At 47.6% G+C, this 23256-nt stretch overlaps 1 protein-coding gene across 2 annotated transcripts in view; it reads left to right on the top strand.

The window, feature by feature from the left end:
• Positions 1-23256, top strand: part of LOC135904732 (uncharacterized) — an 80643-nt gene that overhangs the window by 51364 nt on the left and 6023 nt on the right. For both annotated transcript variants that reach the window (XM_065435669.2, XM_065435670.2), the window contains exon 10: positions 10459-10644. In XM_065435669.2, the coding sequence (XP_065291741.2) occupies positions 10459-10644 (186 nt within the window). The remainder of the gene's footprint in view (positions 1-10458; positions 10645-23256) is intronic.

Genomic DNA, 23256 nt, shown 5'->3' with positions numbered 1-23256 from the left:
GTGATGACGATGTGGAACTTAAAGACATCCTGGCGTAAATAAACTGTGCTGCTAAATTATTTAGAACTTTCGGAGCTTTGCGTGTACATTTTCTTGGGTTCCGAGCTCCAGGACTTCGATTTAGGACGAAAAATGAAACGTCGAAAATGTTCAATCTGTAGCGCTGTAATTGCAGACTGCGCGAGCACACCAATACGTGGTCTATAAATCGTGGCGGCCGTGATGCGTACCTAGTACCGCAAATACTTCCAGCGCATTTAGTTGAAAAAGAAATCGCCTTCGAGATATGGCTTTGATTATCCGACGAAACCATCGCTGGGGCGTGCAGTCGGGCATGATTTTGAAATTTGGCTTTTCATTACGACACGTGTAAGGTCGTTCACCATTCTTTGATCAAAGGAGCGTACAGAAGAAATATCGCGGCCACTGCGCGCACGAAATTTGTGAGGCATGCGCGATTCATACGGGACGGGGGCTTGCGTCGGCGCATCATTTGTTGGTGTGTCACATCAAAGCGCTTAACGATTGAGTTCCACGAAGATTTTCGCGGGGTGGCGGTGTATGATTGCATGGTCGTTAGCGAATGTTAGCCATGCCTGTAAGGCACGTCGTTGGGCTAGTTTGTGCATTGTCTTTAAGAAAAAGTACAGCCAATAAAATACGCACACAGGAAACATGCAAGAAGACAAGTAAGAGGCTGGTGAGCCACCACCGCAGCCTGTGTCGGCATCGCTAAAGCATGCAAGAACATCTGTGTGAGTGTTTAGAAGTACTGTGCTCGGATAAATATTTGGCGCAGGGAAGTAAACGCGCCTAATATGGTGATGTGTTCGCAAGGTCTTCCGTAGATTTCGAGTGGTGCCAAGTTAAACCAACTTTACATTCCAGGGTTGAGAAAACTTCTTTATACACCTTCAATGCCTTCATTGTATGACTTACGTGTGGACACTTCTGCGAAGGTTTCTTGAGAGAAAAATTGTAAGTACATAGAGTGTTAGTTTCTACAAGGTGGTACTATTCATAACGTGTGACTTGTCCGTTTTTCGGTTGTATTTTTGGTAGTTTTCATGTGTTTACAGGCTTTTGTTGTCCGTTCCTTTCAGTGGGTTTACTTGGGTTAAATTTCTTATATTTTAGCCACGTTTACCTACTGCTTTGGGGCACACTGCCGGCGGAACTCAGCGTTTTGGTTTTGTACCTTCATGCATCTATCTGCCTCCGCTGCGGCTTTGAATAAGCATCAGTTGATAGCGCATTTGTTGAGCTTGTATATTGTGGTCTGTCGTTTGCGCTAACTGCCATTCGGAGAAAACACCGACTAGCCTACTTCCAAACGGTCGTGAGTTTTGATGATGTAACCAGTGCAAGAGGGGACACAGAACATAAGAAAGGCGATAGGGACAAGGTTGCACCATCGTGAAATACCAAATAGCCCGCTCTCACACCTTGTGATGTCTCGAAACTGTTCCTCGCGACGAGGACGCAAACGAATGATACTGCTTCACGCGTGTGGTATTTGGTTGTTTGAAGGATGCGCGTAGGCGCCATTGCTCGAGAAAACAGGAGGAAGAACTAACTGGGCTCGCCCTGTTAAACTAACCGGTGAGCGCCGCAACCGATGTTGTAAATATAACCTGTAAATTGTTGCTCGTCATACTGACTCGTCCTTCGCATAACTTTGTGGCGGAGCTCAGTCCTCGCAACGGATCCTCGAAGTAACCGCACCATCATAATCTCAGCCATGGCTTCCGATGTAACCACCCCGTCGCCACCTACACCTGCGGCACCAACCACAACGTACGTTACGGTTCCTAGTCTCCATGATCCTGGAACATTCTTCGCCCAAAATGACATTGACATCGACGAACGGCTCAGCATGTATGAGCGTGTTAACCAAAACCACCATTGGGACCCTACCGCATGCTTGCCAATGTGATCGTTTATCTTGACGAGACACCGCGTGTCTGGTTTCGCAACCATGAGATAGACTTCTCCAGCTGGGAGCTTTTCAAAGAACGCTTCACGACCTATTTGGCAACCCGCCAGGTCGCCAACAGGCTGCGCGAAGAGAGCTTGCCGCCCGCGTCCAGTCGTGGAGCGAATCGTAGGTCTCCTACATAGAGGAAGTGCTCGCGTTTTGCAGGAAAGTCGACGAGCACATGACCAAAGATGACAAGGTGAGCCATATCTAAAAAGGCATCGCGGACGACGCCTTGAATTCGCTCGTCTATAACGACGTTCCTACCGTCGACGCCATCGTGAAAGAATTCCGCCGCTTCGAGGTAGCCGAAAGCCCCAGTGGCGTCCCACAGTTTTCCCGGCTCCCAAACACCCCTGCCACGTCCTCTTGCTCCGCTTTTACAGCGACACGACCATTTCAACAGAACGCCACACGTATCGTTTGCCGTGTGATTGAAGCGGCGAGTCAAGCCCACCTTCATCCACGACCCACTGATGGTACCTTTGACCAAGCCGCCTATTCTCTATTGGATTGTCTATTTCCATGCAATCCTCCAGAATGGCAAAGCCCAGATGACTAACGGTCTGCTTCCACTGCCGCCGCTTTGGTCATGTATCCCGCCACTGCCGCACCACCTCACTGCCGCCATACTGGAGCTCATTCCCTGCTTCTCGCCCATACACCGACACTCGCCGTTATTCACCTCGCCGTCTGTAGCCTACTTCCGATGCCACTTACAGCCGCTCCGCCGTGCGATCGCTCTCGCCTGAGCGCTGTCGCTCCGCGTCACCTCAGGCTCGCCGCTTTTCCTCGCCAAACCAACGGATGGAAAACTAGGCCGTGCAGCTCTTGGAGGTTGTACTGCATCCCGTTAGTCCTGTCCAAATCCTCCGTTGACGCTCCTCAGCAACACGAACCTAATTGAACTTGACGTAGATAGTGTTCCGTTGACGGCATTATATTATATGGAGGCGAAGTATCCATAATGATCGCTAACCTATGTCTTCACCTCAAAAAAGATCTAACGCCTGCCATCACTAGATCTGTACGTGTCGCCAATGGCGCCACTGTTGCCGTCAGGGGTATGTGCACTGCTGGAATAGGAATTGCTTGCCGCCAAGTTCAAGTCTTATTCACCGTGCTGACCAGTTGCCCTCATAACCTAATTTTGGAGCTCGACTTTCTGACGACGCATTCTGCCCTCATCGACTGTTCCACCGGTACGCTCTGCCTCGAGCTTCCTCTTTTTTCAGACGTTCTTCCCTAACAACCGAACACGTTCTGCACTACAGCGTTTGTTCGCTTGCCTGCAAAAGTCTTAACCTTCGTTGAATTGGCCTCAACAGCAACTGTACCTGATGGCGACTAGGTCGTCACACCTCTTCGTGATGTCCACCTGGCGCGCGACATCTCTGTGCCACACTCCGTCGAAACTCTTGTCGCTAATCGGATGTGTCTCTCCGATATCAATTTTGGCTTGACGAAGCAAGTGTTACCAGAAGGCATAGCGGTGGCCACGCTCCGGTCAATGACAGACGACCACGTCACTGATTTCGCAGGCCGACGCGTCTACAGATCCTCCTGGTTACCTGCAGGATTCCTTGAACGTCGATGGCCCATTACGTCCCATGGTCGCTCCGGAATTCGCACCTGACGAAGCAGCTGCCCTATATCGCTTTTGCTTTCCTACCGCGACATATTTGTCACTGCCAATCGACCACTTGGTCAGACGTCCCTTGTTAAGCATCGGATAAACACTGGTGATGCTGTTCCCAATCACGGCCGACCGTATCGCGTGTCCATGACAGAGAGGCAAGTTATTCAGCAGGAAGTAAACACGATGCTCACCAGAGGCACTGTTATGACCTCGTCGAGTCCTTGGGCGTCGACGGTCGTGCTCGTCAAAAATAAAAATGGCGCGTGGCGTTTCTGCGTTGATTACAGCCACCTAAACCGAATTACTTAAAAGGACGTTTATCCTTTATCACGAATCGTCGAACCTCTTGATTGTCTTTATGATGCCAAATACTTTTTGTCCATCGATCTTCGATCTGGTTGTTAGCAGATTTCCGTCGATGAGCAAGACCGAGAAAAGAGCGCTTTCGCCACTCCAGATGTTCTCTACTAATTGAAGGTTATGCCGTTCGGTTTATGCAATTCCTCAACCACGTTCGAACGAATGATCGACTCTCTGCTTCAAGGTTTCAAAGAGGCAACTTGCCTTTGTCACCTCGGCGACGTCCTTGTGTTCTCTGCTACATTTGACACGCACCTTGAGTGCATCGCAGCTAACCTTGACGTCTTCCGGAAGACTTGGCTCAAATTAAACTCATCAAAGTGCCACTTCGGACGCCGACAAAATACAGTGCTAGGCCATCTTGTCGATGCTTCCGGAGTACAAACCGACCAAGAGAAGGTTCGAGCAGTAACGACTTTTCCCGTACCTGAGCCTGTCAAAGACATCCAGAGTTTTCTGGGGCTCTGTTTTTATTTCCGGTGGTTCGTGAAAGATTTCGCAGCAATCGCTTGACCACTCACTGGATTTCTGAACAAAGACGTGCCTTTTGCATGAGGTTCCCCTCAGGTTGCCGCATTTTCACGCCTTATCACGATTCACAGCAATCCACCTGTCTTGGCCTACTTTGATCAGTCCGATCCTTTCAGACGTCCGAACCGAAGCCAATGGTTATGGCATCGGCGCCGTATTATCGCAACGCCAACACGGACACGACCGCGTTATAGCCTACGCTAGCCGTCTCCTGACAACTGCAGAGCGCAACTACTCCATTACTGAGCGCGAATGTATTGTTCTTGTCTGTGCTGTTTCAATGTTCCGCCCCTATTTATATGGCAAGCCCTTCTCAGTAATCACAGATCATCGTGCGCTCTGTTGGCTTTCATCGCTCAAGGATCCTGCTGGCCGGCTGGGTCGTGGAGCCCTATGACTACAAAAATATCCCTACACAGTTACTTACAAGTCGGGGCGACACCAGGACGCAGATCGCCGCTCTCGCTACCCAGTCGAAGACGCGACCTCTGCGTCTGATACTGACACGGACGCTTGTGTTCTCTCTGTTTTTCCACTGCTCCATGTGGCCCACGAGCAGCGCTGTGACCCGTCCTTGCGTATCATCACTGACCGCCTCGAAACATCACGGCAGTTCCCTTCGCTTATTCATACTTCAAGATGGCGTACTCTACCACCCCAACGTTCACACCAACTGCCCTGGATTGCTCCTTGTGATCCCTAAACGCCTTCACTCGGCTGTTGTCCACGAACTTCAGGACCTCTCTTCTGCCGGTCTCCTAGGTGTGTCACGTACCTACGACCGGATCCGCCGACGCTTTTTATGACCAGGAATTGCTCGCTCCGTTCGAAGATACGTAGGTGCATGTGAGAAATGCCAGCGACGCAAGACACCATCGACGCTCCCTGCTGGGTACCTTCAACCACTCGACATTCCCGCGGAACCGTTCTTTCGGGTTCGTTTGGACTTACTTGGCCCTTTTCCGCGTGCTACCTCTGGGAAAAGGTGGATCGCTGTGGCCACGGATTACGCCACGTGCTACGCCATCACCCGAGCGCTTCCTACATTCTGCGCCACAGATGTCGCCAATTTTCTTCTACGCGACGTGATTTTATTACATGGAGCTCCGCGACAACTTCTCACAGACCGTGGCCGGACATTCCTATCAAAAGTTATCGCGGCCTACCTGCTGTCCTGTGCCACGAGGTACAAGCTATCCACGTCATACCATCCGCAAACAAACGGCCTCACGGAGCGTTTCAATCGCACTGCCACAGACATGCTCGTGAAATATGTCTCTTGAGACAACTCACTGGGACTTCGGTCTATCATTTGTCACATTTCGTTATAATTCCTCGCACAAGGACACATCCGGTTATTCCCTATTTTTCCTTCTGTTCGGCCGAGAACCAGCACTGCCCCTCGACACAACCCTCTCTGTTCACGCGGCACCGACCAGTGAATATGCGCTTGACGCCATCGCCCGCTGCGCCCACGCAACGGGAAATGCCTGTAAGCGCCTTCTGAAATCCCAAAAGAGTCAAATGCGTTTGTACGACTGGCGACATCTAGACGTGACCTTCCCGCCTGGTTCTTTGTGCTTGTATGGTCCTCATCGCGTCAGGTCGGCCTGTCAGAAAAACTGCTGTCTCGTTACACTGGCCCGTGCCGAGTGCTTCGTGCCGTGACTCCCATCACATACGAGAGCGCCCCTGACGCCCCATCTGCTTCCCGGTCCAGTGATATCGTGCACGTTACACGACTGAAGCAGTGTCACCCTCCCAGTGATGATATTTAGACGCTCCGGGCCGTCGCTTCTGTCGCCGGGGAATTATACTATACGCGTGTGGTATTTTATTGTTTGAACAAGGCGCGTGGGCGCCATCACTCGAGAAAAGAGGAGAAAGAATGAACTGGGCTGGCGCTGTAAAACTAACCTGTCAGCGCTGCAACCAGTGTTGTAAATATAACCTGTAAATAGTGACTCGTCTTACTGACTCGTATTTCGCGCAACAATACAAATTCACATACATGCCGGCCCATCATCATAAAGTGAACGATAAATTGTGCTGAATATATGGACGTGTTTTTTTTTGTCAAGCTGCAAAACAGGCACACATAACAATACGCTTACGAAGATACTCATCATTCCTCACTCATTTATTTACTTACTGGTGACCTCCAACAACAATATTTCGCAAAACACGCACAGATATCGCGAGACGAGAAGAAAACAATATTTGTTTCTGTTGAGAAGTCTCCAGTGACTTGGCTTGCTTTGTCAGCCAAATTCAACCGGGCCTGCCAAAGGCAGTACTAACTGGGCTAGTTGGTTGCTTCGGTAACCAACATGCGCAATGTCTTGGACTTTTTGCATTTACAGGAAACGTGACCTGGCTTCCCGGGAATGTAGGCACGTTGGCCAACCGTGTAGGTCCCAATAAGAACCCTCCAATCGGGATTGCCATTTAGACTAGTGACGTAGCCAATAAATGGTCCACCGTAAATGTACTACCTCCCCACCAACAAAAAAGTTTCTGTGTTAGTGTACAGTCTTCCCAGCCCCCTCAACCTTTCTCCCGCTTCCCGTGCCCGGACAAATCGGTGCACCCCATCCCCCCTGGAAAGATAGTGCTAGCTATACCACGGCCATAGACAGCAGAGGCTCGTCAGTTTGTTGATGTCAAACGGGATTCCGCCTTGATTAGAGAGTTCAAAATTGAGGATCCAAGCGGCTTGGGGACGCAGTAAATTGCGGGCCCCAAGTGCGCATGCGCACAACATAAGGGTTTCGCGTTCTTGCGCTCGTATCGACCAGGACCCAAAAATAAAAAAAAATAGCGTGGTTCCCTAAGCCGTCTTGGGTCGCCCTTGCGGATTTGCTTGGCTTGAAAAATCATGCTTAATTCGTAGAACTAATACCACAGTGGTTAGGTTCATTACATATTACTGTTTGCACTTTTTGCTCAACAATAGATTCTGCTCGCTTTCACTTGTAAGAAAACCTTTTCTTCTTTCTTGCTTTCAGGCACCATTTTATTCTTTCCCACTGCGTAGTCCCCAACGCAGTCTGCATTTGACCTCATTTTTGAACTGCTGCTCCCCTAAATCTAAGAGCGGCCCACCCAACGTGATCTGGGAACCCAGACTCTTATGTCCCCATTTCTAAAGCTCTCTATTATCTAATGCATAACATATGACGCTATGCGGATCTGAAAGAAAAAAAAATGGAGGACGCTTAAGCTTCGCCTTAAAGAGTGGAACGCGATAGCATTCGAAGATTCCTGACTACTTCGCCTACTTCCCGGCAACTGCAGCTCAGGTAACCTTAATGTATGCCGGGAAACTCTTGCGGCGAGCGGTATGCATAAAGACGAGTTTTTTTTGTTTATTTATTTACTCTCATACTCACAGCGCCATTTAGGCATTACATTGGGGGGGGGGGGGTTACATACATCAATGTAAACAGCTTATGGCATCCAATAAACAGCAATAAACTATACAATTTACTATACAATACAAAACACAGACACACATTCACACAATTAGGTAATAAAACACTATGTAATAATAGCAAACTCTACAATTACTATATACTGTAAAATAAGGAAGAAAATTTCAAAGAGCATTTGCAAAACGTTCATTATTAAGTATACCAACTATGGCAGCAGGCAGTCGATTCCATTCTAAAATGGTTTTGGGGAAAAAAGTGCTATTGAAAAGCTTAGTTCTACAATAGTATTCCGTAACCTAGAGCTCGTGATCAGTTCGTGTGGATATATAATATGGCTGAAGAATATACTTATTATGGTCTATTCCAATTTGTCCATAAAATATATTGTGAAAAAGTTTCAAGCGTAATGCCTGCCTTCTGTTTTCTAAGGTGTCCCATGTTAATGCTTGTTTTGCGCTAGTAATACTAAGGTTTCTGTCATAGTTGCCGATTACGTACCGTGCTGCAATGTTCTGAACTCTCTCAAGTTTATCTCGGTCGGTACACGTAGGAGGGTCCCATACGGTACATCCATATTCTAAAATGGGTCTAACACAGCTTTTGTACAGAAGATCACGAGCCTGCTAGTGAAAGAGTTTTGTATTGCGCCGTAGAAATCCTAACCCTTTGCATGCCCTTGCTGTAATAAAATCAACGTGCCAGTGCCAACATATGGACGGTGTGAGGAATACACCCAAGTACTTGTACTTGGAAACGCTCTGCAATGTGGAACCGGATAGATAATATACGGCTTCTGGCATACACTTTTTAGTAAAGCGCATGTGGACAGTTTTCTGTATGTTTATTTGCATATGTGACTCTCTGCACCAGTTTTGTAGTTTAACTAAATCATTTTGCAAAATAAAAGTATCGCCAATGCTTCTAATTTCCCTCTATATTATCAGATCATGAGCAAACAATCTTACGGTAGAAACAATAGTGTTGGGAAGGTCATTTATAAATATCGAGAAAAGTAATGGGCCCAGTACCGAGCTCTAGGGGACGCCAGACGTTACGCGGACCGCACTAGATTCTGCGCCATTTACCACTACATGCTGAAAGCGCAAAGAAAAGTATTCCTGAATCCATGCAATTACTTGTTCATTGATAATAAACCAACGTAGTTTACATACAAGGAATGTGTGATCCACCAGGTTGAAAGCTTTTCTAATATCTACAAACACCGAGTCAATACAAGAACGAGCATTCAGTGCACTACAAACTTCATGAACGAGTTCTCTCATTTGAGTTGTACAGGAAAGCCCTTGCCTGAAAACATACTGCTTCTGATTGAGGAGGTTATGATTGGTAATGTGTTACTGCACAAGACGTGCTCTAATACTTTGCAGACAATGCTTGTTACAGATATCGGTCTGTAATTGCTGACTAGCTCGCGAGGCACCGATTTATACACTGGCGCAACGTACGCCATCTTCCATTAGTGTGGTAGGACCCCGGTGTTCAATGACTTCGAGTACAGTATCTTAAGAAAGGGAGGAATGAATGACGCACACAATTTGAGAAAAGCGCCTGTCAATCCATTAGGCTTCAGGCATCAGGCCTGCTTTGCTGGAATCTATACGTTCAAGAAGAGACCGTATCCCACTTTCATCAACAATTATATCATCCATGTTTTCAATGACCTCATTAGCAGACGGACGCGGGATTGTGATGGAGGCACTGGGTGAGAAAATGGAAGTAAAAAACTTGTTTAAGCAGTTAGATTTTTCTAAGCTATTTTCTATTTCCACTCCATCAGGCATAAGTGATGGAATACATATTTTGTATTTTCTATTACATTTGACAAGATTCCAGAATAACTTTTTTGTTGATTGAAATCGAGAATGGTAGACGAGCGGACTCTTGCGTGAGCCGCTATGCGACGGAGGCGAGCAACATATGGATGTGTTGCAAGGAACCTGGCGCGCCACTTTATGGTCTTTTAGGTTTGCGGGCGCAAATCTTGGATGTCATGGCCATTCTATGAATAGTAGAAATGCTGGAAAAGGGGTACGTGTTTTCTCGTATAATCAAATTAGAATCCGACACTATATCCCGTCTGTAGGTTGCGTGTAGGTCGCATTTTACGATTTTTCTACGCATTTTACCTTGAAAATTGAATTAGTTCCGTAACTTCCTTGCTCCACATGGAGGGACTGCGTGGTTGGGTATGTGTGGTTCAAATTCATTTTTCCTGAAACGATGTTCGGCACTGGACGCCTGCCGCGGGACGCCGACATCGGATGTATTGCGATATGGGGCTCTTAACGCTATGGTGTTATTATTTCTTCACAGTTGTTTATCTGACATCGCAAAAATACCTTCTACCAAGAATGTATGAAAACGTGAAAGTGAGACAGTTTTGCCGCCACGGCATGTAAAACCCACTTCCTTTTTTAGAGTTTCACAGCGATCCTCATAATTCTCAGTACGTTCATTGTGAAGACGGAAGTGTGCAACCGACGCAACACTCGCAGGACCGACACATGGAGCTGGTGAATGAGGCGAGTGAGAGCATCTACGGCAACAAGGACGTCTATGTGGGCCTCTCGCTTGAGATGGGTGCCTGGATGTACAGCTTTGACGCCGACCAGCCCAGCGCCCTCACTCGCAACCCTCTGTACCAGCACTGCAAGGCAGCGAGCCTTGTGCCGCTGGACATGGTACGAAATCGCCAGTCTTATAAACCTGTAGAGCTTTGCTGCAACGCTGTCTTCCGACCGGAGCAACATCCCCGTTTTTTAAATCATGCTATCGTTTCCTACCCAATTCAATTGAGCGGCTGTTGGCGCTAGTGTCTACGAGAGCTGAAAGTGAGGTTGTTCGGCCAACACCAAAGTCAGGACGATCGGCCGTCTTTATCGAAATGTGCCCTACCCAACAGTCCTCAGAGAGGCAGACATGTGGAGACTTTTTGCTGGGGAATGTTGAGTCCGTTGCTGCTCAAATTGTTCGTTTGCCTACTATCGCGGAAGACGGCGCTGTGGCCGATATAGAGTCCGTATTGGCGTAGCGGCACTTTTGTGTCCGTCAGGGTTTGGCGACCGGGCCACTCGGGTGGACGTAACAAGGTTCGATGCTTCCCATTCTGGATTCGGCGCTCTCGCCATTTTACCAGCGTCACTGTACCGCCAGTGCCAGGGTCGTTGACGACGGCCCAGCAATGAGCACGAACTTCAGGATAACTTGCTAATCGATAACGTAGAATAAAATAGATTTCGCATTAACAAAGTACTGTTATACGTTAATCTGGGGCCGTTAAGGTGGCATCTTCCTCCCAGTGCCTCGTCCCTCTCTAGTGCCTAGCTCAACATAACAAGAACCCTCCGGGTCAGACATGGTGGTGAAGCAAAGGATAAACCACATGCACTGCGGAAGCCGAATGGGGAAAATAATATAGAAACTTGGAGGACATTTAAGCTTCGCCTTTAAGAGTGGAACATAACAGCGTTCAAAGATTCCTGACTGCTTCTCACGCTTCCCGGCAATCGCAGCTTAAGTAACAGTAACGTTTACAGGGAAACGCTGGCCATGAACGCTACGCAAGGAGGCGAGCTTCCTGGAAAAAACGCTGCCTCTTGCGTGGGCCAATCCCAGAGATTGCGCACAGGCACGCAAGAAAAAATCGTTTTGACGTTTCTGTTATTGCTTTGCACTAATAATATTTGTGTCTGAGAATATTTAACATACAAGGCATGCGTGTTCGATGTTTTCTTTCGCGGCATTTGTTTGTGGGCTGTCATTCTTAAAATTCAGAGGAATAATTTTGTCAAGAATTGAAGACGAAGTATGGGAAACATTAGTGATAGAATGGTGTGGCATTGCAACCCAAAGATACCGCATGTCATATAGCAAGGCGTGTCATATACATATACTTAAATGTATGCAGAAATTTTCACTCAAGGGTAACTCCTCCACCATCGACACCCCATTTTCGGCGACACGGGACCCTTAACGCTATCGCGTTGAAATGCAGCACTACTGCAAAAATAGAATCATCATAAACGCGATTCGAACTGAAGACCTCGCAGCCATGAGCCCAAGGCTTGCGCTGTGAACGAAGAGCGAGCATTTTCCGGAGCATTTATCTGCCGTTGCCTAGCGCTTCTCGCTTAGACAAGAACGCAGAAAGGCGCATCCTTCGCAGCACCTGTACTCCATTCCATACATAGCAGTCAAGGCTGTGGAGGCAAGAGACTTCTTGCAGTGGCTTCGTTCGCACTTGGATGTAGTTCGATGTTTTCGGACCGCAATTGTGCGCAACTGTTAACTTTTTTATGCGAAGCATACTAGCCGCACAACCACGCTCTTCCTTGCTGCGCTCGCTTGCGGCCGCGTAGCTACATAGCCGGGTCTCAGCTGGTGCGCTCGCCGGAAGGTGACCATCTGTCACGGTCACGCGCTCGCCGGTGCGTGACCGTGACGTCACGCGCCAGCGCAGTGCCCCTAGCGGGAGGAGCGGGAGTCAGGTGGTGGCTGCGGCCGCGCGCGACAGCGCGAGTTGGGGCCCAGCTTTTCCTCCGGCTGTCGTGACGTCACGTCACGTGGTTAAATGGTGGCTGCCCGGCCGCGCCCAAGGGCTGAACTGAGTGATTGCAATATGCAACGCATAACAACTAAAATAAAGGCTAGTATGCTTCGCATCCTGGGCTTAATCTTAGCTAAGCCACAGCCATTTTTTTACTTAGATAGGCTCAGCATTGAATGAAACAAGTTTTAATCCTTAGAAACAAACACACTGTGTTGTACGGCTGCTAAAACGCTGTTTTAGATCATTCTCGTTTTTCTAGTTCTTTTCGTGTTTTTTTTTTACTTGCAACCCGTCGCGAGGAGCCTCACGTGCGTGCTCGCGCGAGCGAACGCTGTTGACGCGTAGCGAAGCATGGACGCAACGCGCGGAGTGAGAACTCTTCTTGACCGAACTTCTTGCGTAGCTTCCACAACGTTGACTACTATGTATGGACCGGAGTATAGGGAAAGGCCGATTCTAAGAAGCAAGAGTCCCCAGGTATCTCTCTCGCAACTCACGCATGTCTGCAAGAGAGTCGGACACCTTCGAGAAAGACGGTCTTGGTGTAATGATGGGCATATTACATGGATTTGCCCAGACTTCCCACTTTTTGGCTTCAAAACGGCTTTGTTGCTGTGCCGATTGATTGTTTCTCAAGCAAACACGCGACATTTCGCAGTATTCGTACAAGTGCACCAACCTTTATTGCCTTGCCGTGGTTACAAAACTGAGATAGTTGTAAAATGAGAAACCTAAAGCTCTAAAACAACCCCCCAAGAACACGTCTGAAGCCCTGAGCACGAAGACATACAGACACATTCTGCGACAGAACTGCTTGTTGGCCTAGTTGGTGCCTGCTAAAATACATGTTGTCTTTAAGTGTCAGCCGCCCGTGTTGTCTTTATGTGCCTTGCTTTTGTGTGTATTAACTTGCGGCAAAAGCATGCATTTTAACATAGAGACACGTCCTACCTCGGGGATCTCGTGGCAGCTGAGCGATCGCAGCACCATTCTGACAGTCTTCTTGTACGAAACTCGAAACTCACCGGGGTACGCGGCTCAGTTCTTATCGCGCAGCGCTCCTAGCCACGAAGTCGTGGGCTCGATCCCTGGCCCCGGTGGCTGCATTATGATGAGGGGACGCAATGCAAAAACGCTTATGTTTTTGCTAGGGAAAGCTATGCAAATGATGGAACATGTTGCATTAGAATGTGAAGATCTATGCCCAGTGGTCGATTTAGGAATCACTGGCCTCCTTGAAGCACTTGGGGTTCAGCGAGAGCAGGAGGAAAGTAAACGTGTCCGCAGTAGCGATTTGCAAGAGTCGATTGAAATATTTGAAGAGAAACACGCAATGAAGAAGAAACTTTATTAATGAATGCTACGGCAGTTTTTCGTTCTGGTAGCCTCAGGTGGCGGCTCGAAGTCCTTGGACTCAGGTGGCATCTTCGGTTTGCCGGACGGCCTAGAGCTGGTCTGTCACGCAATGAATAGAACAATAATTGTGGGAAGAAGAGTGTACCGGCAACAAAGCGAAAGGTAAGTATCAAAGGAGACTAGGAAGGCAGTTGAATAACACGTGAAACAATTACACAATGACTTAAAGCTTGGAAAAGGACGACGTTCAAAGTGGCCCTTCGTCGGATTGCGTAGGTAATCGAGAGAGCGCTTCCGCTTCAAAGTGCTTGTACCCCGCCGGATTGGCAAACGACGCGATTGTCAAATTCTTGTACACTAAGAGCCCATCGACTGAGGCAACCATAGGGATCCTTTAGGAATGCCAACCAGCAGAGTGCGTGATCGTCTGCTACAACGTCGAAAGGCCTGCCGTACAAATAAGGGGGAAATTTTCCTAACACCGACAAAATTGCCAAGCCCTCTCCTTCGGTGGCCGAATAATTCACTTCCGCCTTGGTGAGGGCGCGGCTTGCATACGTAACAACATACTCAGGCAAGCCGGGTTTGCATTGAGTGGTTAACTGCATCAGCACCGACACAACTGGCGTCTGTATGTAGTTCGATTGGCGCAGCAGGGTCATACTGGTGCGGCACGGGTGGTGAATTAATTAGTCGGCGGAATGTCGCAAAGGCGTTGTCGCAGGCTGGTGTCCAGGGAGAAAGGTCGCTGGGGTCGGCGAGCAGCTTCATAAGTGTGAATATGATTCAGGCGAAATTTCTGACGAAGTGAGAAAAATGGGAGGCCAAGCCGACAAAGCTTCTAAGTTCTTTGATGGCAGAAGGCTTCGACAACTCGGCAACCACGCGTGGTTTTTCCGAGTCAGTGGCAATGCCATCTTTACAGACGACGTGGCCAAAGATGGTGAGCCGGTGAGTTCCCAAGTAATATTTCTTCAGGTTGAATTGAAGCCGTGCATTTGTAAGGCACTGTGGAATTGCGTGTAAACGAGCAAGATAAGTGGCGAAATAGGGGCGAGCGTGAGGGCGTCATCCAGATAGCAGAGACGTATCTTCTATTTAAGGCCACGTAAAATGCCCTCCATCATCCGCTCAAATCATGCGGCCACATTGCAAAGTCCAAATGGCATTACTGTTCATACAGACCAACCTGTATAACAAGCGCCGTTTTCGGACAATCACACTGTGCCAAAGGGACTTGCCAATATCCGGATAGCAAGTTCAGGGAAGCAAAACATTCGGCACCCTGTAAGCAGTCGAGGCCGTTGTCTATACGGGGAAGAGGAGAAACATAATTGCGAGAAATCTTGTTGAGGCACCCGTACTTTACACATAATCTAATTGAGCCATCTATCCTTTTTAACCAGAACAGCCAGAACAGCAAGAGATGGCCGCAAGCTACAAGAAGGCGCGATGACTCCTCGCTGAAGCACGTCGTCAACTTGCTCTCCAGTGTCATGATGCTGTCACGATACGGATGTTGTCGCAAAGCAGCGTGAATTCCAGTGTCAATCGTGTGGACAACCGCATTTGTTCTGCCTAGTAACGCTTGCGGTAAATCAAAATCAAAGTGCGGAACTCCGCTAGAAGGGCAAGAAGCTGAGCCCGTTCAGCCGAAGTGAGATCGTTGTCGATGGAGTGGTGAAAAAAAAAACAAAAAAAAAACAAGAGCATGGCGTCGGTTGCAAGCTACAAGCACAAGTGTCTGCACACCTTCAACCAACGCTTCAATAGCAGTGGCCGCAGACAAGCGAGGACTTAGACAGGTGGACAACGGCGAAGCTACAGAAATCAGTTTTCTTCAGAGGCAGCTCAGAAGCTTCAGCAATCAGTTTTCCGGCTCAAGAGCACTGGACTGGTGGCGCATACATATATATATATATATATATATATATATATATATATATATATATATATATATATACACGCGTCACCAGTCCAGTGCTCTTGAGCCGGAAAACTGATTGCTGAAGCTTCTGAGCTGCCTCTGAAGAAAACTGATATGTATATCATGTATATGATATACATATCATAGATGATATGATATCATGTATGATATGTATATATATGTATATCTCTGTGTGTGTGTGTGTGTGTGTAGGCGGAAGAGAGCGGCGGCGCTGTGAGGGCGACCAACGAGAAGCGCACGATCGGACTGCGGAAGTCGGCTGATGATCGCGGGCGTACGCTTCACGTTCTTGATTTGGCAGCGTGTGCGATAAGGAGGTCGGAAGGAGTAACCCGGATGTCTCGGTGCACTCGTGTCCGCCGCGATACGTCGGCGACAGCAGTGCGCAATATCTGGAATTCCGCAAGCGTAGCAGATCTGTCGGTTGTCTGCAGTGCGCCAAGGATTTCCATATCGCGGCGGTGCACCGAAGAGTGGCGTAATTGGCAATTGAGTCGGTGTTTGAGGGGTCGATATCCACAGCGGACGTGGCTTCATGACGACATTCACATACGTCAGTGGCTAGGCGACAGGAGTCGGCGGAGAGGCAGACGGCACCGAAAACGATGGCGGGGTGCTAGTAGCGTAGCCAGAAATTTTGTTGGGAGGGGAGGGGGGAGCTCACGTTACAGCTCGGCGTCCCCTTCATAGAATCGGTCGAGTGATCAAATACACTAATAGTAACTGCATCGCCATTTCCAAAGATGCTGTAAACGAATTCTTGAACACTACACACTGTCAAGACAAGTAAAATGTGTATTTCTTTCATAAAAGAATACACTCGTATGTGCAAAAAATTGTGCCCGAAATAAGTGATATCAATTCTTCCATGTTTTCTGTCTATTTAAAAGGTAAAAAAGATCATCGCACGAGAATTTGATATAAATAATTTTGAAACCAGCAAGCAGTGCACGCCACTGATATAAAAGATGTAAAGGCAATGAAATGAACACGTTGAGGACAAATATTTTAATCAAACTTTGTCATTCAAGAACCTTGTTTACATTCTTGTGCATATACCACGACCAAGGAAAAATCTCAATGTGCTGTCCTTTGCTACAATGTATTGGGCAGGATCAGTTCTCACCGGTCGTGTATTGCGAGTAATTCCTTCGAAATTACAGTCGCATCAGAGAGCACATATAAAAAGCACAAGTTCTGCAAAATAGAAGAGCACGAGTCAAATGAAAGTGAGCCCATGCCTATAGATGACGAACGGGGTACTTTATAAAAAAGTAGTCTCCATGAGCCTTTCGACATTTGTTCCACTGATTAATGAGTCGCGTTATTCCCGTTTCATAAAACTGAGCTGCTGTTTCAAAAAGACTGTAACTGACTGCTTCACGTCATCGCCCGACACGAATATGGTTGCGTTGAGTTGTTTCTTCAAAAGCTCCAAAATGTTGATGTCGCAAGGCGACAGGTTGGGGCTGTATGGCGGATGTTAAAGCGTTTTCCATTTGTATTTTGCCAGTTTTGTATTAGCCACATCAGTGACCTGGGCAATGTCATTCTCGTGGAGCAAGATGACCCCGTTCGTCAATTTTCCAAGCCGTTTGTTCTTGACGGCAACACGCAGCCGATACGGCGTTTCACAATATCGGAAACGATTGATAGCCTCTCCAGGTTTATAAAATTGTATCAGTAATGGCTCCTGACAATCGGAAAGGTCAAGTCAACTACATTTTTCCGGTGGTGGTGAATTCAAATGTTCCCACTGTAAGCATTGACGTCGTCTTTCAGGTTCGTAGTAGTGGCACTACCATTCGTCCCCGGTGGCAACTGCAGACATGAAGTTGTCATCCTCACTGTGATACCGGATCAGATGTGAAAATACAGCACCGAACATCTCCGTTTCCTGGTGGTGGTTCAAAATCTTGGGCATTCTTGTTCCACGAAGAACCATACGCATGCTGCTCGGTATCCTACACTGGCGAGACAATATCTTCCGGAGAGGTAGCGCTCAAGCGAACGCGTTGCGATCGTTCTGGTCCCCGCAGTGATGGCGGCGAGCGACCATTGATTCCTTTTCTCGTCTACTATCCAGAAAGCATCCAAAACTCTGTCAGGTGGAAATCCACTCGGCCAGAGAAAAACAAACGCGCATGGAAGTGCGCGCGGGCGGTGGTCGGGGCAACACGAGAAGAATACACGCGCTGTGGCTGGCTCTGGCAGCCCGCGGGTAGCGAGAACAAAACAAAGAAAGAAGAAGAGGAGGCTTAATGTGTTCTCGCGAATAAAAGTCAAAGTGGAAAAATAAATCAGAAGGCAGTTACCTTTTGGTGGCTTTCGTTTCTTGACATGGATGCTTTGGCGCAGATGCAAAAAGTGCTGATATATTTTTCTGTAACATGACGGCAAAAATGAGCCACCACAATGCTTCGTCTCATCGGACCTCGCTTCGTGGTTAGTAAATTTTTCTAATAGTTTGTTGATTTGGCTTGTCTCGTTGTATTGTCCGATATACGGCTTTAGAAAAGTCAATGCGCCTTCGGCGTCAAATGTTTATAACAACATTAAACCCACAAGATTCCGCAATTTAAAATCTAAAGCACGACTTCGGAAATTTTGATGCACCTTTCGCATCAAACGTTTATGAGAAGTTTATACCCAGAAAGCTTGAGAATTGCAATTCATGTCCTGCGTAGATTCCGCGGCCTCTGCGAGATGCCGCGACAAGCCCACTCACCATCAAAATGTCCTTGAAACTTCCAGCTCGGATGGTACTCCGTGCGTTATGTGACTCCCCGCTGCATGGGTGTTGCCCAAAATCCAGCCCGCTTTCGCTATGTTTGCGCTGAAATGTCTTTTTGTGCGTGAAAAGGACATTCAAGACAAAATCTAGAATGATTTTCGGTGCTAGGGCTTGCTTGGGTCGGCGGCGCATGAGAGCTCAAACAAATTTCGCGGGGGGGTGGGGGGCGAAGCCCCATAAGCTCCACCCCTCCCCCACCCCATGGCTACGCCTCGGCGACCTGATGACCGGTGTCGGCTGGCAGGCAGACGGCATAGTCCCTTGGACCTGTTCCTGTATCACCTCTTGGATTGTCGGAGTCAGATAGTGCGTAAGCGCTTGCATGGCTGGGAAGAACGAAAGCTGTCGAGCAACTTCCTTACGCACAAGCTCCTTGATCTGTGGCAGCAGCACAGTGCGGTCGCCGGCGATGGTCAACACGGCGAGGGAATCGTCTGTTGACGTCTGCCTGCGAGCTAAGACGTGTTGCTTACGAAATTCGCCGACGCTATGTCACAAGCTGACGAGTTCACACGCGGTGCGCGGGTTCAAATCTGCAACATCTGAAAGGCGTCATCGTCTGTGCATTTAATGATGTGCTGGATCCTGTCTTGTTCAGTCATAGAAGGATTCACGCGCTTGCACAAGTCAATGACATGTTCGAGGCAGCTCGTTGAAGTTCTCACCCTGCTGCTGCGCCCACCTGCATAGACACTGCTCAACAGGAAGCTTGCGCACTTTGGGACGACTGGACACCTCCGGGAAGCTCATCTTAAAAGTAAGCCAAGTGGTGAAGTCAGACTCATGGTTTTGAAACCAAGGGCTAATTCACAAAGCTTTTAGTTCGTAAGTGCTCTTTGTCATTGCTCGACCTCCTTTGCTAATAAGATGTCCAGCGTAAGGATTGGCTGGAATCAGCTCTTACGAACAATCGCAGGGCGAAAGCTTTGTGTGAATGCGGGCCCAGATGTTTTCGACGTCTGTTAGTCAGACCAGGGCGTTGCGTAGTTTCTTAGCGTCGTCCCACTTGTCCACTTGTTGTGCACGCTCACCCTTTCAAACAACGACAGGCAATCTTCTACGCCACGATCATCTGTGCCGCTAAAGAAAGCGGGATCGCGATCGTGCAGCATACTGCACTGTAAACGAAAATAAACCCACCTGGGAGTTTTTAACAGGTGATGTACCCTAAAACCTCCCCTCCTCAAGTATTTACTCCGATGTATGGGAGCAAAACAGCGCCATTCCCTCGTTTCACTCCGCTGGCTGGCTGCGGGAGTATTAGGGCGACATGACGCGATTTTACTCCGCTTAAAAATCTTGTTCTCCCGTGAAACTCCGGCAGGGAGTTTTAAAAACTCCCCTCCGCCGAAAGAGCTTGGTCACGCGGCGCTTCCCATGAGGCTGTGCGCCTCGCCAGCGACCGGGCGCATTCGGCGGAGTCGGCAGTGCTCATGGCTGACGGTTTGTTTACATTTGTGAAGTGTCGTTCCGTGACAGCGTTTCGTCAATTTGTTTCCCGTATTTCCTTCCAGAAAGTGTTATAGGCATGCCTGAAGCTCGCTGTTTCTCAGCTTCAAGTACGTTTGCTCTGATCATTTTGCTGACAACGATGAATGCAAGAGCAACGTTTTCAAGTGCGGAAAAAGGCTTAGGTATACCTCGAAGCTGCTCACTGGCTCGTGATGTCGGCTCAGGTTCTGACTGTGTTTTCGTTCTGCGTGACCCTGGCTTGTGTTGTTCAGTACGTGAAATGCGACTTTTATGTCCTTTTGGGTACATGCTGACAACGTCTGGTGTAATGTTTGAAAGGACCGCGTAGCAATGGCAACTGCAGCCACTGTTCGAGCGACGACGTCCGTGCTAGTCGCACATGTATGGCGTACCCCAAGTTCGTTGCGGTGCTGTGTTGCCAGTGAGAAAGATCGGAGTGCAAGCAACTGTTTTTATGTATCTGCGAACGGATATTTTCACCCGAAGAAAAACGGTAGGACATAAGTATGCGTACTGTAAATAAAGCTTCTTATTGAGCGATGTGCATCGAATTATTATCGCGCGTATAGGTTTTGGTCACGTCATTGCTTCCGATATTGCATTAACATTACGCTCTATCCGAGACACTGATTTAGACGCATGCCTGCTCGCTCCGAGTTTAAGCATTCACTCGACAGATCAGCTATGTAGCTCCTTTTCACAACCGAGAGATATTGCTTGGACGGGGAGCAAGTAGTGCGGTGTATAATATGTATGACTGCGCATTTTTCGGTGTTACGTCGGCTGCTGCGGGTCATGCTCACACGTAATAATTTGTTGCTACGCTACCACTATATCGCAAAAATTTAATTTTGCTATGAAGCAGACGCACTTACATTTTTCTTGCTTACTGTAACTAACGCACTACTTTTTGGCCGCGAACGCCGGCAGTGTGCGAAGTCGCTCTAGCACTCAGAATGGCATGCTAATTGCGAAAATTTACGCCATTAACTTTTTTCTCTCACTATTCTGAATTAACAGTTTTGTGTTGATTAAGGTATTCTGTTAATTTCAGAGAGGCAGATCTCGTATTAACGAGCATGTGAGTCGTAATTCTGAAAACAGCACAGCTGCTCCCTAGGCGGTTTCGAGGCACACAATATCGTGGCTATATATAGTGGCACCGTTGCTTCTTGAGTATCGCGTGTACGTGTGATGTCTTTCAAATTTCTGCATTGGGCGTTTCTGAAATGTTTATGTATGTCAGGATTTGTGTGCTTTCATTGACTTGTTTCGTCGAATTTGACGCGGTCTCGTGTGCATATTTCCAAATTTGACCAGCAGCCTCTGTATATAAAGATGTTCGCGCAAACTGACGCGTTGCCTCTTTTTATACTCCCATTGCACCTAAAAAAAACTCCGTCCATTGCAAAGCAAAAAAGAAAGAAAAGATAGAAAAAATACCTCCCATAATTCCACGCGAAAATTCCGCTCGCACGGAGTAAAAATTCTACTCCGATCATACGGAGCATAATAAACTCCGAACCGGGGGGTCGCTAGAGGACAAGCGTTATACTCCCACGTCGGAGTTATTTCCGTTTACAGTGTGTTTTCTTGTACTCTCAAGACCGAAGTATTGCAGAGGAGAGTGGGTAAAAAAACATACGCAAGTAAATAACAAAGCGGCCAAAAATGGTTAGTTACTACAGGAACATTCATTCGTTAATTGTATCCGGAAGTGGTACTCTGAGAATACTTGGAGAACTTCAGAACGCATTCAGAAGTGGTAGGCGCGTAAATGATAGCCTGTTCGTGCTTACCCAGTGCATAGAAATAGCTAAGGCGGAAAATAAACCTCTGTATTTAGCCTTCGTGGACATAAGCGGTGCATAAGACAACGCGAACAGGGAGCTCCTGTGGAACATATTAAATGATGAAGGTATCGGTCACGAGGTGATTGATTTTCTACAGGAAATATATCGAGAAAATAATGTTGAAATACCATGGGAAGGAATTAAGAGTACGACAACTGTCGAGGTACACAAAGGATTAAGGCAAGGTTGTCCTTTATCACCGCTGCTGTTCATGCTTCATATGACATGTATGGAAAGAAGGTTACAACGAAGCAATCTAAGGTATAATCTGTCGTACAGATTAGGTGGAAAGGTTGTTGAGTAACGACTACCGGGTTTAATGTATGTGGACGATAGTGTACTATTAGCAGAGAGCCAGGAAGATTTGCAAACTCTGGTTAATTACTGTGGATACGAAGGAGACAGTTTAGGTTTCAGTTTTAGTGCAGCTAAGTCCGGTGGGATGTTTTTTAACGATACAACTGATCAGGAGCTTACCATACAAGGCCATGAAATACCCCGAGTGGCCAAATACAAATATCTCAGGGTATGGATAAACAAAGGGCAGATGCACACGGAAAAGCACAAACAATCTCTCATAGCAAAAGGGCGAAGAGATGCCGGGATAATGAAGCATAGGGCATTGTGGGGGTAGAACAGGTACGAGGTACTGAGAGGTATTTGGAAGGAAGTAATGGTGCCGGGGCTTACGTTCGGGAATGTGGTCCTGTGTTTAAGGCACAGGTTCAGTCGAGACTAGAAGCAAATCAGAGAGCTGTGGGAAGATTAGCACTAGGTGCCCGCGGGAAAACCACAGATGAACCAGTACAGGGGGATATGGGCTGGACATCTTTCGAAGCATGGGAAGCTCAGAGTAAAATCCTATACTAAAAACGTCTGCGGAAATTGGACGATAAGAGGTGGGCAGCTAAGGTATTTAAATACCTCTACAGAAAGAGCGTTGACTCACAATGGCGGAAAAGAACTAGGAAGCCAACCAGTAAGTATGTCAGACACGAGGAGGAAGAAAGACAGAGCATGAAACGACAGGTTAAAAACGCGGAAGGTAAAAATTGGATAAATTCAATGGAAAAGAAGCATAGTGTTGAACTATATCGAGACTGGAAACAGCAGATCGGGAAGGAAACATTCTATGATAACTCCAGGGGCAGTGCCCTTCTGTTTGAAGCTAGGTCAGGATGTCTTAGAACGCGGAGCTGTAAAAAGAAATTTAACGAAGAAGAAAACACATGTACTGTGTGTGGTAAATTTGTAGAAACAATAGAACACTTCATACTAAAATGTGATGGTATCAAGCCCGATGTCGATGCGGCGACAGTC

This window comes from Dermacentor albipictus, chromosome 7 (genome assembly GCF_038994185.2).
Source record: "Dermacentor albipictus isolate Rhodes 1998 colony chromosome 7, USDA_Dalb.pri_finalv2, whole genome shotgun sequence".
NCBI lineage: Eukaryota > Metazoa > Arthropoda > Arachnida > Ixodida > Ixodidae > Dermacentor > Dermacentor albipictus.
The sequence above is the reverse complement of the archived record's forward strand: the minus strand, read 5'-3'. Positions and strand labels throughout refer to the sequence as shown.